The sequence below is a fragment of the Chrysemys picta genome, chromosome 6 (genome assembly GCF_011386835.1).
Source record: "Chrysemys picta bellii isolate R12L10 chromosome 6, ASM1138683v2, whole genome shotgun sequence".
NCBI lineage: Eukaryota > Metazoa > Chordata > Testudines > Emydidae > Chrysemys > Chrysemys picta.
In genome coordinates, this window is record NC_088796.1 from 70,340,995 (window position 1) to 70,359,333 (window position 18,339).

General features: G+C 41.0%; 1 protein-coding gene across 10 annotated transcripts in view; it reads left to right on the forward strand.

Annotated features, from left to right (window-relative positions):
- APC (APC regulator of WNT signaling pathway) overlaps positions 1–18,339 on the forward strand; it is a 193,897-nt gene that overhangs the window by 79,262 nt on the left and 96,296 nt on the right. For all 10 annotated transcript variants that reach the window (XM_065550310.1, XM_008169993.4, XM_042840454.2 and 7 more), the window contains one exon: positions 13,308–13,416. In XM_065550310.1, the coding sequence (XP_065406382.1) occupies positions 13,308–13,416 (109 nt within the window). The remainder of the gene's footprint in view (positions 1–13,307; positions 13,417–18,339) is intronic.

Genomic DNA, 18,339 nt, shown 5'->3' on the forward strand with positions numbered 1-18,339 from the left:
CGATGTTCAACACCTGGAAGCTGAATTTGCACAGCCAGAGAGCAGGGCTATTAGAGGGGCCCAGCACAGGGCTGCAAGGATTAGGGATGCCTTGAGGGAGCAATTTGAGGCTAAAAACTAGCAGTAATGTCTGGTGCCCTGCACGGGATTGAAGTGCAGTGGTTCCAATATTAGTAGGAATCGGTGTTTGCTAAGCTGATTTGCAGTGCCTTTTAGTTTATGCAATAATAAAGAATGTTTTCAAAGCCAAAAAATCCATTTATTGAAAAGAAAATTCATGTACTGAAAAGAAACACAACCGTTTGGGAATCAGAAAGGGCAAGGGGGTGGGGTTGGGAATGGTAAAATCACAGATTTGCGTATGTTCTGTCTGGAGTGCTGTGCAATGAGTGCTGCACTTCAGGATGGCTATACTGCATAGTGATGGGGGTTGAGTGCAGAAGGTAAGGGTCGTCGTTCTCAGGGCTGCTTGGTGAAGATACAGGTGTTGGAGGCAGCTGGTGGCGGTAAGAACCCGGATGTTGGGGAAAGTGGGTTGGAGGTGACATGGGGGCACAATTGAAAGAATTTTTGGACAAGAGCTGCAAGGGAAGTCGGGCGTGGTAATGCTCTGCCTGCATGGCTATGTGCGCCTGGATAGAGTCCGCTTGGCACTCTGTGATGCTTATCAGCCGATCCGTGCTTTGCTTCCAGTGCGCTGTTTTCTCCTTGCGGATCCTGCTTTCGCTCTCCCTCCACTCCTGCACTTTTTGATTCTCTGTAAGAGATTGATGCATCACTTCATGCAGCATGTCTTCTTTGCTTTTTCGCGGTCTCTTCCGGAGCTTTTGCAGTCTCTCAGCTGGTGATAACATGGACGGCCGAGATCTCAAGGTTGCATCTGTAATGGCAAAATGCAACACTTAACAGAGGCAGCATTGTTTATACCAGACAGAGTAATGATTCCCCCGCACTTAAGGAGGGCACACACAGTCTACATACTAGCATACTTTTCCCGTCCCAAAGAGAGCGCACATAACCCATGGGAGCCCCAAAATGGTGAGTAAGGGGGACTGATTGTTTCAGGGCTGTACTGTCCTCTGGGTTTCTGTGCCTTGGGGAGAGCCAACAGCTGCAGGGGCACCTACACTGAACACTGTCCCAACATTTTCCACAGGAGTTCATCCTGGAAGATATCTCGCAGCTGAGGGTGACCTGGGAAGCAAGAGAGGGTCTTCTACTGCAATGCGGCTTCTGCCATGGCCCATATGCAGCTTGCCTGTGCGCAGCAATGGCCCCCTTGCGGCACAGTGGTGTGGACACATTAGCTTGACTTGGACAAGGATCACGGTGGCTCTCCCAAGAAACCTGCGCAAGCGCATTGCCCACGTTCTGGATGAGACTTTCGAAGAGATTACCGAGGCCGATTACCGCGATGTGATAGACCACATCAATGCGCTATTCTGCATCTAGGCATGCATGCAGTCCTAACCCTCCTCTCCCAAAGAGCCCGCACCGAAAAAAACCTGCTTACCAGGAACCTGCTCTTCTGTTTGTCCTCCACCAAGTTCCGACCGCTGCGACTGGCTACCTTCCTCTTGGCTCGAGAAGAGCTCCTGGCTGCATGCCTCCAGGGATTCCGGGGTGTCTCCCCCCGCCCCAGCACCCTCACTCCCGCTTTCATCCTCCTCCTCCTCCTTCCCCCTCCCCCCCCCGCTCTGAAGTGTCCATGGTGGTGCTCGGAGCGGAGGTGGGGTCACCTCCAAGTATCGCGTCCAACTCTTTATAGAATCGGCAGGTCGTGGGGGGAGCACCTGAGCGGCCGTTTGCCTCTCAGCTTTGCGGTAGGCACTCTGCAGCTCCTTTACTTTAACCCTGCACTGCAGTGCATCCCGGTCATGACCCCTTTCCATCATGGCCCTTGATATGTGCCCAAAGGTATCATAATGCCTACGGCTGCAGCGCCGCTGGGACTGGACAACTTCCTCCCCCCAAACACTGATGAGGTCCAGCAACTCGCCATTGCTCCATACTGGGGCTCGCCTGTTGCCTGGAGGCATGGTCACCTGGAAAGATTCCCTGATAGCACTCCATGCCTGGCTGAGCAAACAGGAAGGGGATTTTTAAAATTCCCAGGGAATATAAAGGGGATTTTTAAAATTCCCGGGTCTGAGGGTTGGTCACCTGAGGCCAGAGCAGTAGAGTTCGAACTGATGACCAGAGTGGCTAGAACAGGCGTTGTGGGACACTGCCGAATACTTCTGGAGGCCAGTCAGAGTGCATTGGGTGGCCACACTGGCGCAGCAGCGGCAGCACAATACTCTTTATTCCTCTTGGGGAGGTGGAGTACCAGCAGCACTGTAGCTGCAAAGATACAGTGCTGTACATGCCTTGCCAGTGTGGATGGGGAGTGAGGTACAGCACTCTGGGAGGCTTTATTGCGCTGTAACTCACAAGTGTAGCCAAGGCCTAAGTATTAGCTGTGCTACAGTATTTCTGAAGTTGCACAAACTTAATATCAGTTTTCTTACATACAAGATTGAAACTTTCTGACCGTATTTTCAGTAAAAACTAATAGTATATCCCAGTTTTTGCTAGTTTAAGTATCACTGCCTAATAAATTAAGTTGCTTTTCCAAGCTACTTTGCTTCCAAGATTTTTCATGTTCATAGATGTTTTATGCATTAGCTGCTTAGAAGAGACAACTGCACATGGTTTGCTTTTGGCATTGAGCAGAAGTTACTGTACTTGGTGAAAAAGCAGTCATTTTTATAGGAAATTATTTTTAGTATTTTGGATTTGTTTTAATGTTCGTTTTCTCATTTTACGGCCTAAGAATATAACTGAGAATATTTATTACATATGCAGTTATATAATATAAACAGTGTAGTTGATGTTTTGTTTCTGTCCTTTCTTTTAACAGAGGGATATTACTCCAGACTAGCTCTGGGCCAACTTTCAGTTGAATCCAGGTGCTGCAAGAAAGAACCCTAATGGACATGCCTTGGGAAATGCTAACTTGTCAGAAAAGAAGCCCATGTGGCATTACCTATGCTGTTCCATTAGGGTTAGCATATAACAGAATAAATTACCAACATTTTATATTGAGAAAAAATTTATGGATGTAATGGTCCAAGATATGCTTTCGTCTGCACTTTTGCAACACCACAGAATTTGCCCACATGTAACTGAGAACAGAAGTATGGCCAAACGTGTTGTGTGTACAGATATGACAAATCTTCAGTTACAAAAATGGGATGATCATTTGTGTTTTTTGATATTTTTCCTTTGATCTGTAACAATTCTTCCATCTTAAACTCTCAAGGTAAAAGGAACTTTGCTTCGGATAGGTGGGTAAAGTATCCTCCTAAGTGTCTGATACAAATTTCAGTCCATGGATCAGATAATCAGATGCATCTGTGAAGTGAATTGATACCATACTATCAATTAAAACAAAGTACAGCAACTCCACAATGCTGCCTAGCTTCTTCTGCCTGGGGAGTGAGAGATCTAAGGCCACTCTTAAACCTAGAACTCCTATACTGGAGCAGTGATGCCAAACTACAAAATATAAAGCCCTGCTCAGTAACAAAAATGACATTACTAAATTAGCTATCTTCCATTGCTGTCTGCAGTGTTGATGTAGCCATGTCGGTCCCAGGATATTAGAGCGATAAGGTGGGTGAAGTAATATCTTTTATTAAACCAACTTCTGTTGGTGAGAAAGACTAGCTTTTGAGCTCTTCAGGATGACCTCACCCACCTTGTCATTAATAAATTAGAGGAGTTCCCCAGGGCATCCGTTACATTGTTTATGGAACCCTGATACTTCCTCCATTTTTTTTCCTCCCATGTTTCCACCATCATAAACAAACCTAGATGGAGTTACTATAAGGTGGGTGCAAACCTGGTTGGAAAACTGTTCCCAGAGAGTAGTTATCAGTGGTTTACAGTCATGCAGGAAGGACATAACGAATGGGTTTCTGCAGTGGGGGATCACTTCTGGGTCCAGTTCTGTTCAATATCTTCATCAATGATTTAGATAATGGCATACAGAGTACACTTATAAATTTTGCGAACAATACCAAGCTGGGAGAGGTTGCAAGTGCTTTGGAGGACAGGATTGAAATTTAAAATGATCTGGACAAACTGGAGAAATGGTCTGAAGTAAACAGGATGAAATTCAATAAAGACAAATGCAAAGTACTCCATTTAGGAAGGAACAATCAGTTGTACACATACAAAATGGGAAATGACTGCTTAGGAAGGAGTACTGTGGAAAGGGATCTGGGGGTCAGAGTGGACTACAAGCTAAATATGAGTCAACCGTGTGATGCTGTTGCAAAAAAAGCGAACATCCTTCTGGGATGTATTAGCAGGAGTGTTGTAAGCAAGACACGAGAAGTAATTCTTCTGCTCTACTCCATGCTCATTAGGCCTCATCTGGAGTATTGTGTCCAGTTCTGGGCAACACATTTCAGGAAGGATGTGGATAAATTGGAGAGTGTCCAGAGAAGAGCAACAAAAATGATTAAAGGTCTAGAAAACATGACCTATGAGGGAAAATTGAAAAAAAATTGGGTTTGTTTAGTCTGGAAAAGAGAAGACAGAGGTGACATGATAACAGTTTTCAAGTACGTAAAAGGTTGTTGCAAGGAGGAGGAAGAAAAATTGATTTTCTTAACCTCTGAGGATAAGACAAGAAGCAATGGGCTTAAATTGCAGCAAGGGAGGTTTAGGTTGGACATTAGGAAAAACTTCCTAACTGCCAGGGTGGTTAAGCACTGGAATAAATTACTTCGGGAAGTTGTGGAGTCTCCATCGTTGGAGACTTTTAAAAGCAGGTTAGACAAACACCTGTCAGGAATGGTCTAGATCAGGGGTCGGCAACCTGCGGCATGCGTGCCAAAGGCGGCACGTGTGCTGATTTTTAGTGGTGTGCTGCTGCCAACTGGGGTCCCGGCCGTCGGCCCTGCTTAGCCCGATGCCGGTCTGGATTATGGAACCCCAGACCAGCAGCGGGATGAGCCGCTCAGCCTGCTGCCAGTCTGGGGTTCCAGCTGCCGGCCCCTTGCCAGCCGGGGTCCCAGCTGCCAGCCCTGCTCAGCCCACTGCCAGCCTGTATGGACAGAACCAGGTCTGCCGGTCTGGCACACGAAACCTTTTACTGGCACGCAAAACCTTGGCACACCATTTTTCAAAGGTTCCCGACCCCTGGTCTAGATAATACTTAGTCCTGCCACAAGTGCAGGGGACTGTACTAGATGACCTCTCGAGGTCCCTTCCAGTTCTATGATTCTGTCCCTTTCTGCTTCCACCTGACAAAGCAGATTGTACTGCCACCAAAATGTCTCACTCCTCCTGCTAAGTATCCTGCATCTTATAGAAGAACAGCAATCATTTATGTTCATTTTTATGTTCTGTGAATGGATGTTGGTGGTTTAGAATTCTCTAATATCAATTTTGAAAATCTTTTTTCTGGAGACCTAGCTATGAAAGACTTTTGTAAAAGTACAAGTCTGACATGTGTTTAACAGATTATTTGAAATTGGAAGTTTACCATAAGATCCACTTGTTATATTGCACATTAGGATGATATAGCTGGTGTTTCTTGGAAAATAGTATTGTTTCTTTATGCAGTCATAGTGAATGTACATGTTCTACTGTTCTCTAATGAAAAAAATTGTACTGCTGTATAATTAGGGTAGAAAACGGAAGTTTCCCTTTAATGGAGGTCTAATCTAATTGATTTCGTGAGATGTCAGGCAAATTAGATTATTTCTTAACTAAAAGACAGTGGTGGTTTTATTTATTTATTAATTTTTTGCTTAGTTGTTGGGTTTTTTAAGTTTATTACTGAAGTCACATCAGTCATTGAAGACAATTAAACAATCTGTATTTCCTAAATGATTATGCAGTCAAAACATGGCATTTTATAGAAATGTTCTTGAAATTATCTGAGAGGGATTGACAAAAGACATAAGTAATTACAAAATGAAATTTCTTCATTCTTATAGAGAAGTTTATTGATCAATGTCTACTTAAATCAATAAAGATATGAAATAATTAATTTGCAGTCCCTTGTGGCAGAGACCATGTTTTCTTTGTGTTTCTCCAGTTCGTACAGTACCTAGCATAGTGGGGCCCCGAACTTGCTTGGAGCCTCAAAATGCTTTTTCTTAAGGAAAAGAAATTTAAATGTTTGCTTCTCCTGCTGCTAGCTGCCTCCTGTGTCCTCTGTGGCCAGGGCTCTTCCAAGATAATACTTTCTAAGAGCATACACAGACGTTTTATCCGTGAGGGACATGTAGAGGGTTCTAAGCTAACTTCTCTGTCATACAAAGACCAGAATTAGCTAATACAGCCCTGGCCAAAGCCCTCTGCAATGGAAATCAGGATTGTTACTGATCGCCGCTTGTTGAAGCCTATCCCTCTTCTGTAAAACTGAGTGAATGAGGTATGATAAAAGGAAGAAACATGCTCAAAGGTTTGTCAGTCATTGCTTTCTTTACCCTACAGCTTTGGAGGAGCTGTCACTAAGATATCTGCCTTGCCCAGCTCATGCAGCCACTCCTCAGCCACAGTATTTTTCTTTTCAGCTTGTGCTACCACAGGGCTCCCTGGTGGGACATCAGGAGCTGGGTTACCATCTGTCTTGCTGGAATGGAAAACGAGGCATTTCTGCCAGATAACAAGTAATCTTACTCCTCTTTGAGGAATAGCCCATGATTTGTCCATTGTTGAAGTCCATATTCAGGTTCAGATCCAGAGGCTTCTCCAGCCAGATCCAATGGGCTGAATCAGGATGTCAGGCTCTGTCAAGGCTAACAAAGAGTCTTTTAGACACCAGAGACGAGAGCCATATATTTGGTTTCTTTAGGGAATAGACTTCGCTGCTTTTTCAAGAACTGTGAAACACACAAACCTGTTACATCACATCAGGGTACATAGAATTAAACCCAGTCAAGAGCTGACTTTGTTAATTCCCCTTGAATCCCAAGAAAGGGAGGGGCAGCAGTTACAGCCATCAGCAACATACAACTAATCTGGGGTATTTCTGTTTCCAGATCATTAGAAATTCAGTATATATTCTTTCCTATTTATTGCTCCTGATTACCTGGAGACAACTCCTCTAGAGTTTGATCTAATTTGGCTAGATAACATATAAGAAATTGAAGATCGAGGCCCTTTGAGACCTAAGTGCAGCAGTTGAGCCAGGAGATTTCCTTGCATCTACCAGTATTAAAGATGCTTATTTCTATATTCTAAAATGAAAGATTGTTAGAGCCCTGCAAATCTGTGGATAACTGTGGACCACGTTAGCTGATCGGATGTGAATACACATTTTTTATTGATGCAGGGCTCTATAGGTTGTTTCATTTCAAAGTAGGAAACGCTTTCAGGTAGTTCTCTCTACCCTCAGAGTATTTTCAAGATAGCAGTTTCTCTCTGGTATAGAAAGATACACATCTGCCTCCACACTTGATTGATCAGGGCAGCAACAACACAAGGTGCTCTCCAGGTTTTGGAACTGAAGTCCTCTTTCCTCAGGCACTGGACTTTGTCATCAACAAAAAGAAGATAACCCTGGGCCCATCTCAACTACTGGTACATTGTGGGCTCTTTTTAATACAGGTAAGGTCACTGTGATCCCAGTAAAGAACCAGATTCAAGACGATGGACGTGATAAATTCTGGGTAGCTACTTGTTTCAATCCAGAGGTTATGAAACCTTTGGAAATCATGTCACCCATAACAGAGCTGGTATCAAGTGTCTGGTGACATTCTTAACCTCTGACATTATTCTTGCTTTCTCAATGGAGTCTTGAGGACTGCGACTTTGGGAACAGGATCATGATAGACAAAAAGGGTTTCTTGAGTGAGAAAACCCCACCAATTCTTTTTGGGGATTTCCTCTGCAAAGGTCCCCATTACATGGTGATCACAACAGATGCCAACAGTAGAATTAGGAGAAACCTCTTATTCTCAATAAGTCTAGAGACTGTGAACCTGAGTGGAAAACAAATTGCAACAATGGCTTTGAGCTTAAGATGAGTTTGAGAGCTCTGCTTTTGTTCAAAACTCATCTTCTTCTTCACCCTATCCCCATCTATACTGACAGTTCAGCAGTTGTAGTAGGTATCGAGTTAGGGTAAAAAAAACAGATCCTTAAAAAGTAGGAGACAATGTCTTACGAGATTTGTATTGGGATACAGAGTCTTTCACCTCTAGTAAATTGGTTCCAATCCAGCTAAGATTGCTTATGACGAAGTTATTACTGTCTGCTGGCTGCTCTGTGGCCTACAGTAGGTAGGCTAGTGTTCAGTCCAGTTTCTGACAGACAGGTTACACATCATACAAACTATAATCATACATGAAACTAATTGATACCCTGCTAGCAGTTTCAGCAGACAGTCCTAGGATTGAATAAGCATGGATACGAACTCATTGTCGTGTTCTTAGAGGTGGTCCCTCTAGTGTTGAGGCATGCTAGCAGAGTGCTGTGTGGATTGATGATATACCTGTTCTGTGAATAAACAGCAACAAAGAGTCCTGTGGCACCTTATAGACTAACTGATGTATTGGAGCATAAGCTTTCGTGGGTGAATACCCACTTCGTCAGATGCATGTAAATGAAGTGGGTATTCACCCACAAAAGCTTATGCTCCAATACATCTGTTAGTCTTTAAGGTGCCACAGAACTGTTGCTTTTTACAGTTCCAGACTAACATGGCTACCCCTCTGATACTGTGAATAAACAGATTCCAGTCTCCAGGGCTGTTTAATCTGGCACTTTTTGTGAGCATTACATTGTTAATAAAGAAAGAAGTAGAGGTGAAGGCTTGGAAGTGAGTTTAATGAACTTCTCAAAATGGCCAGATGAATTATAGATTTAAAGGATTTTTTTTATTTTGTATTTTTGTACCTCCTATATTTAAATAGGTATCTGGCACATATTTTATGTTTCATATGACTGTTTTCCTCCACTTCCTTTAAGTTAAATCTCCATGCAGTTTTTAAAGTAGTATATTACTACTGCAATATTTTTTTCAGATATACTAGTTCTGTTTTTTTACATTGACATCAATAAAATATTGAAAAGAATTTAATTTCAGAGGCTCAAAGTTTTTCATGTCAATAGAAGCATTTCTAGGGATTAATATTTTGTGATGTCCAAAGTCTCACATTTCAAATAATCGAATCATAGAACTGGAAGGAATCTCGAGAGGTCATCTAGTCCAGTCCCCTGCACTCGTGGCAGGATTAAGTATTACCTAGGCCATTCATGACAGGTGTTTGTCTAACCTGCTCTTAAAAATCTCCAGTGATAGTCTCCACAACTTCCCTAGACAATTTATTCCAGTGCTTAATCATCTTGACAGGAAATTTTTCCTAATGTCCAACCTAAACCTCCCTTGCTGCAATTTAAGCCCATTTCTTTTCTTCCTCCTCTTTGTAACAACATTTTGCAGACTTGGAAACTGTTATCATGTCCCCTCTGTCTTCTCTTTTCCAGACTAAACAAACCCATTTTTTTTTCTATCTTCCCTCATAAGTCATGTTTTCTAGACCTTTAGTCATTTTTGTTGCTCTTCTCTGGACTCTCTCCGATTTGTCCACATTCTTCCTGAAATGTTTTGCCCAGAACTGGAAAATAATACTCCAGATGAGGCCTAATGAGCATGGAGTAGAGCAGAAGAATTACATCTCATGTCTTGCTTACAACACTCCTGCTAATACATCTCAGAAGGCTGTTCACTTTTTTTGCAGCAGCGTCACACTGTTGACTCGTATTTAGCTTGTGGTCCACTATGATCCCCAGATCCCTTTCCGCAGTACTCCTTCCTAAGCAGTCATTTTCCCTTTTGTATGTGTACAACTGATTGTTCCTTCCTAAATGGAGTACTTTGCATTTGTCCTTATTGAATTTCATCCGATTTGCTTCAGACCATTTCTCCAGTTTGTCCAGATCATTTTAAATTTCAATCTTATCCTCCAAAGCACTTGCAACCCCTCCCAGCTTGGTATCGTTCACAAAATTTATAAGTGTACTCTGTATGCCGTTATCTAAATCATTGATGAAAATATTGAACAGAACCGGACCCAGAACTGATCCCCACTCGTTATGCCCTTCCAGTATGACTGTGAACCAGTGATAGCTACTCTCTGGGAAAGGTTTTCCAACCAGGTTTGCACCCACCTTATAATAGTTCCATCTAGGTTGCATTTACCTAGTTTGTTTATGAGAGGGTCATGCAAGACAGTATCAAAAGCTTTACTAAAGTCAAGATATACCACGTCTACCACTTCCCCCTACTTGCAGAAAATGTTCTTGCAAAAAAAAAATTATTTTAAAGACAGAATTAATTGCACCTTTTTTAGATCTCAGTTCACAACTGTCACCTCTATTCCTTCATGCAACACTAGAATAAGTACCCTCTTCTGTCTTTTCCTCACTAGTACAAGTGTAAAATCTGTCTGTCTAAATGTCTCTCTCTTCATATTATTGTGTAATTGTGTGAGCAGTTCTGGTTCAGCCTAACTGAAACTACAACAGTTTGATATGGAAAGAGATTTCATCAGGTTTATGTTTAAATATATTCAGCACCCCAGTCTTTTGGGTCTAAAATGAGGGGAAATCAGTTAGGTGAATGAGAAGTTAGTAGAATAGTGTGCTGCACGTTAATCTATTTTAAGACTAATGTGGCTGTCATTAAGATTACAATTCATTTTTTGTGGATGTCTTTCTGCTAGATTTGGGAATTCCAGATAATCCTTTTTATATAGGCCATTAAAAAAGATCCAAAATAATGAGGCCACTGTCGTTTTCTCAGATATTTTAAAGCTTGCCATTTCCATAGTAGGTATTGTTCTCAGTTCCACCAAAGTATCCATGAATTAGAAAACAACCTCAGGGGATAGCTTAGGGAATTAATAATGTGATCTAGATCCCATCGCAAAGCTGCCATTCTGAGTCCAGTTAAGGTAACTTCTGATTAAGGTGCTTTCTGTAATTAATATTGAGTTTGTCAGCAAAGCAGGTTTTAAACAGTTTGCCAGAGTGCTGAATACCAAGCATAACTATTTTAAAACATAGGTTGAACACTGTTCTAAATTAGTCCTTAGGCTTGGAAGCTCAATCAGGTCCAGGTCAGCATGGAAACATTGGTAGGGTAGTAGAAGGAGCTTGTACTATTGCTATCTGTTCTGTTTAAAAATATTTGTTTATGGTAGTGCGCGCACTGTGCTCTGTGGTTGACAAGGATTCACGAAGGGACATGGGTCCTGTCCAGGGTGGTCACAATCTAAGGACAGAGAGATAGAGACAGAGGCTAGGGAAAAGAAAATAATAAGAGGCAATTTTGTATGTTAATGTCCTATCCTATTACTAAATAGCTGACTTCAGTTCTCAGACTTTTCAGTTCCGTATCTTTCTATGAATGCTATATTCACTTAATGCTTAAAAATAAATCACCCAGAGAGTTTTTTGTCCCGTTGTATAGATATACTGAAATGTTTGGTAGTGAATTCTGAATAGTTGCTATCTTAAGGAAGATTGTATCCATTACTATTGGGATAAAGTTAACAATACATTTATAGGAACTTAGATTGAGAAAACCCTACTTATTGGAGGAATGATTCATCTGAAATGTCTATTAGATTTACTTGGACCTACAATTATCTTTTTCCTTTTGTCTAATGTCTGTCAAAGAGCAATTTGAGCATTTCAGAGGGGAAAAGTACTAACAGGAGAGACTTTTAGAAGAAACTAGTATTTTTAGAAGAGACTGATCTCAGTGGAGGTTTGTATGGAAGTGGGGTCTACCTGTATGGATCTAGTTGCAGGATCAGGACCTTGAAATTATGATGTTTTTGTCTATACCATATAATAACTATAGGGAATTGCAGTAAAGAAAATATAGTCACACTTTATATTGGAATAAAATTATATTTCATAAAAAGAATAATAAAGAGAACTTAAATGGGTCGTCAATTTTATAGATTGTGCTTATAACCATCTATAACACGAACTACACATGTCTGTAACGTGCTTGTAAATTTTGATAATTTATTAACTTGTTATAAATACTTATTAATGTAAAATAAATGGTCTGTAATCACCATTTAATCAATTTCTTTTGTTTTGAATCCATCATTTGGAATGGGAGGGAGGAGACAACAGGATAGTACAAAGACAGCAAATATTTTTGGGACTTTGCTAAAATGGAGGATTGAGGTATATAGATTTTTCTGTAGTGCTAGTATCTTATTTTTTTAAAAGGTAATTAGTTTGCTACATTAGGAGAAGTATACCACCAAAAAGAGAAAATAAAATGGTGTCAAATGGATTGCACAGGATGTAAATTAGACAGATCTAATAATACTTAGCTTTCATATAATGCTTCTCATTTGTGGATTTCACAGTGCTTTTACAACAAAAGAGAGGTATTATACTTTCATTTCACAGTGGAACTAAGGCACAGAGCATTTCCAATGATTTGCCGAAAGTCACACAGCAGGTTGACAGCAGAGCCAGGAACAGAAGAACATAACATAGATCTCTGAACTTCTTGTTCGGTTCCTTCATCACAGAGTCCCATCTTTTCAATTTGACACTTTATGTATATATCAGTGTTTACTGTGTATTTGCTGCCATACTTATAATTAAGGATATGTTTTAGTCATGGATATTTTTAATAAAAGTCATGGAAAGGTCACGGGCAGTAAACAAAAATTTACGGCCTGTAACCTGGTCATGACTTCTACTATATACCCCTGACTAAATCTTGTGGGGGCTGGCCCGTGGGTGCCATGGGTGTTTGGCCCGGGGGTGCCTCAGGGACTTGGGGGGAGGGAGGGTGGCCCAGGACCCCTGCCGGTGCTGGGAGCAAGGAGTTTGGCGGGACTGGCAGGCTCCCTACTTACGCAATGCTTCCTGGGAAGCGGGGACATCCCGCTTGCTCAGCTCCTGCGCGGAGGCATAGCCAGGCAGCTCTGTGCCTGCCGAGAGCACTGGCTTTGCAGTTCCCATTGCTGGGAACCATGGCCAATGGGAGTGGCAGGGGCGGTGCCTGCAGGCGGAGGGAGTGCGCAGAGCTGCCTGGCCATGCTTCCGCCTAGGAGCTGAGTGAGGGGGATGTCACCGCTTCTGGGGAGCCCCCTAAGGCAAGAATTTCCCAGAGCCCGCCACACCCCTGAGCTGCCCCTCCGGCCAGGAGTCACAGAGGTCACGGAAAGTCACAGAATCTGACAAACTCGCAGCCTTATTTATAATTGTTAATGGAGACTTACTGATGGGACACTTCCTGGTTTTGTTTTTTTTAATAGATCTCTATTGCTGGCTGAGCTTGAAAAGGAAGAGAAAGAAAAGGACTGGTATTATGCTCAGCTTCAGAACCTGACTAAGAGGATAGATAGTCTCCCTCTTACTGAGAATGTAAGTATCTACAATAGCAGCGTGTTTTCTCATGTAACTGGTGCTGTGATGTGCATTTTGATGTTCTGTATATTTTATAAACTAGTTACAATTATTATTATTTTAGAAGAATGTTTCCTATGTTCCAAATAAAAAACAAATATTCTGTCTAAATAATATAATTGCACCAGTACCAGCAATTGCCTGTTTTCAGGTGTCATTTTACAAGGAAAAATCCACGCAAGAAGTCCCCCTCATAGGGGGGGGGAACATGGTAAAATCTCATGCAGGGTTAATTAAAATATGCTATTTTTACTCTCTTGACATTTTACATCAAAGTCCTTAATTTCTAGCAGCTTCATAATTTTCTTTAACTTTGAGAAGCAGTATTATGTTAGCCAAAGATACAACTTCAATAGGAGCTCTTAATTCAGGACAATGTTACTGGCAAAATGACAGTGGGTATAGATTTTGCAGATGCAGCTGACAGTCTGGGCCTTCACTTTGTCACCTGCAGCACCATAAATGGGAATGAAAAAATACTACAGCAACACTGACTTTTTTACTATGAATAATTAAGGCTGAGGACTTTAGCAGGAAACATGTATTGTATTAATAAAGTTTTCTGAAACAGTTCTAACAGTAAATATGTAATGGTAAAGATACACATCTCATATTATGCCAATTGTCCCCCCTCACTCCTCTTTTCTCAATGTTAAACATACCAAGCTTTTTTTACTCTTTCTTCATAGATCATGTTTTCTAAACATTTTATCATTTCTATAGCTCTCCTCTGGACTCCGGGAGCTGCGGGGGGACGGTGCCTGCAGGTGAGGGCCCTCTGCCCTCCCTCCCCCAGGGGCCGCAGGGACATGGTGCTGGCCACTTCCGGGAGCAGCATGGGGCCTGCGGCGCCATAGAGGTGGCAATCCTGTGGGCCAGATCCAAAGCCCTGATGGGCTGGATCTGGCCCACGGGCCGAAGTTTGCCCACCCCTGCACTAGAATATTAGTCTTTTTTGCAGCTTCATCACATATTGACTCATATTCAATTTGTGATCCACAACAATGCCCAGATACTTTTCAGCAATACTACTGCATAGCCTAGTGGTCCCCAAACAGTGGGGCGCACCTCTGTAGGGGGGCACAGAGGAATCTTCAAGGGGGTGTGGCAGGGCCTGGGCCAGCCCCCATGGGGGGAGGGGAAGGAGCACCACCAGCCCCACTCTGCTCCCAGCTCCACCCTGGCCCCAGCTCCCAACCGCAGTTAATTTTTGGGTGGCACAGAGAGGTTCCATTATGGGTAAGGAGGGGCACAACAGAAAAAATTTGGGGACCACTGGCATAGCCAGTTATTCCCTATTTTGTGTTTGTGCATTTGAGTTTTCCTTCCTAAGTGTAGCATTTTGCCCTTTATTGATCTTCATCTTGTTGATTACAGGCCAATTTTTCAAGGTTGTCTTGAATTCTAATACTGTCCTCCAAAGTGCTTGCAACCTGTCTCTTGGTATCATGCATATATTTTAAACACAGACTTTTCACCCCATTAGCCAAGTCATTAATGAAAGTTTTGAATAGTACCAGACCCAGAACAGACCCCTCTACGACCTCACTAGATGTGTCCTCTCAGTTTGACAGTGTACCATTGATAACTACTCTTCTAAACTTTTATTTTTATTGTTTTTATATAAAATATAAACACATACACAAGATGGAAATAGCTATAAATAACCAAATTCAGCATTCATTATTTACAAAACCTGGAAAAAAACAAAAATGAAAATGAACAAAAAGCCCTGAACCCATACAGGTCATACAGGGGATTAATTATTTAAGTGACTAAATAGATAAATAAACAAGAACATAACCTATGAGTATCAGGGACTAATATATACTAAATTGCAAAAGTATGCAATAGCTTCATGTCTGACCAGAATCCTCATATTTCTTCAAAGCATTTCCATTAGAGAATTAAAATTCTCATATAGTGCAAGATCAAAAAAGTGCAAGGTAGCTTTATTGCAGGAACTCATCTAGCAGAAATAGATGCCACTAGAATCAAGAAGATGTAGGCAGATGCTGAATATCATTCATCATTGAATTCTAAGAGCAGAGGCACATCCATCTTAATGCATAAAAGTATAACTTTTCAATGTATAAAGACTTGGTCTGAGCCTGAAGGAAGGTGCATTCTTCTTGAAGGCTGTATCAATTTCAAAAAGCTAATTCTAGGAAGCATTTACAATCTAAGTGGCGGTAATTCTGAATTTTTCAAGGACACTGCAGACATTCTTTCTAATAAAAGACAGTCCTGTAATGCTGGGAAGCAATTGGAATACTATGCTAGATAGACATCTGGACAAATCCAATTTACAAAGCACAATAGGCCAACCCTCATTATTAATGAATAAACTTGATTTAAAATATATTATTGAAACTGAGACACCCCCAAGGAGCAGGACTATACATATTTCTCCATAGTACATTCATCTTACTCCAGAACTGACTTTTTTCTTGTGTACTCAGAACTGATTCCGGCATGGCTACAAGCAACTATTGATAATATATTAATTTCATATCATGCTCCAATTATACTTACCATTAGGGCTGTCGATTAATCGCAATTAACTCAAAAAAATTAACTGTAATAATAAAAATTAATCATGATTAATGGCACTGCTAAACAATAGAATACCAATTGAAATTTATTAAATATTTTTGGATGTTTTTCTACATTTTCAAATATATTGACTTCTATTACAACACAGAATACAAAGTATACAGTGCTCACTTTATAGTATTTTTGATTACAAATATTTGCACTGTAAAAATTATAAACAAAAGAAATAGTATTTTTCAGTTCCCCTCATACAAGTACTGTAGTGCAATCTCTATCGTAAAAGTGTAACTTACAAATGTAGATTTTTTTTTTGTTACATAACTGCACTCAAAAACAAAACAACGTAAAACTTTAGAGACTACAAGTCCACTCTGTCCTACTTCTTGTTTGTCTTAGTGATTGGCTGAACAAGTTTATTTACTTTTACGGGAGATACTGCTGCCTGCTTCTTATTTACAATGTCACCTGAAAGTGAGAACAGGTGTTTGCATGGCACTTTTGTAGCTGGCGTTGTAAGGTATTTACGTGCCAGATATGCCAAACATTCATATGCCCCTTCATGTTTTAGCCACCATTTCGGAGGACATGCTTTCATGCTGATGATGTTCGTTAAAAAATAGTGCGTTAATTACATTTGTAACTGAACTCCTTGGGGAGAATTGTATGCCCCCTGCTCTGTTTCATCTGCATTCTGCCATATATTTCATGTTATAGCAGTCTTGGATGATGACCCAGCACATGTTCTTTGATTTACGAACACTGTCACTGCAGATTTGACAAAATGCAAAGAAGATACCAATGTGAGATTTCTAAAAATAGCTATAGCACTCAACCTAAGGTTTAAGAATCTGATGTGCCGTCCAAAATCTGAGAGGGATGAGGTGTGGAACATGCTTTCAGAAGTCTTTAAAGAGTAATACTGCAATGTAGAAATTACAGAACCTGAACCACCAAAAAAAATAAAAAATCAACCTTCTGCTGGTGGCATCTGACTCAGATGATGAAAATGAACATGCGTCGGTCCATTCTGCTTTGGATTGTTATTGAGCAGAACCTGTCATCAGCATGGACGCATGTCCCCTGGAATGGTGGTTGAAGCATGAAGGGACATATGAATCTTTAGTGCATCTGGCATGTAAATATCTTGCGACTCCGGTTACAACAGTGCCATGCGAATGCCTGTTCTCACTTTCAGGTGACATTTTAAACAAAAAGCTGTCACCATTATCCCCTGCAAATATAACCAAACTTGTTTGTCTGAACAATTGGCTGAAGTAGGACTGAGTAGACTTGTAGGCTCTAAAGTTTTACATTGTTTTATTTTTGAACGCGATTATTTTTTGTACATAATTCGACATTTGTAAGTTCAGCTTTCATGATAGAGATTGTACTACAGTACTTTGATTAGGTGAATTGAAATATACTATTTCTTTTGTTTTTTACAGTGCAAATATTTGTATTAAAAATAAATAGAAATTGAGCACTGTACACTTTGTATTCTGTGTTGTAATTGAAATCAATATATTTGAAAATGTAGAAAACATCCAAAAATATTTAAATTAATGGTATTCTATTATTTTTTAACAGTGCGATTAATCGTGCGACAGCCCTACTTACCATAGAAGCTGATTACACTTCATTGAAATTTTCTAGGTGAAACCTGAGCACTGCTACTAAAAGATGCAAAATTTTGTTCCACAGTTGATTCAGTCATCTCTAATGTTGTACAAGAAAGTAAGTACGCAGTTCCTCAGATACTGCCTCTTGGGAAACTCTAAAAGCTACTGTAATGGGTGAGTGCATAAAGTATGCCATCCAAAAGAAGAGAGAGAGACACTCAATTTACTAGACTCTCTGCCTAAGGAAATAGGTGAGTTGCAGAGAGTGTACAAGATTGACCCAAATAATGAAAACCTCCCATGTTCTCTGATCAATACCAAATATAAATTCACCTCTACCTCGATAGAACGCTGTCCTCTGGAGCCAAAAAATCTTACCGCGTTATAGGTGAAACCGCTTTATATTGAACTTGCTTTGATCCACCAGAGTGTGCAACACCCTCCCCCCCCCCCCCCCGTGTTATATCGGGTCGTGTTATATCGATGTAGAGGTGTATAATGAAAGCTTATCCAGCCAAGTCAAACTGACACTCAACAGAGTCAAACAAAGATATTACGAATGGGAACATAAGGCATGTAAGCTACTTGCCATAAGACTTAGGATGGAACTAGCCAACAATCATATTTCTTCCTTATTACAAGAAGACGGGAATGCCATCCTTGAATCAATAGATATAAATAAACAACTTAACCAATTCTATCAGGC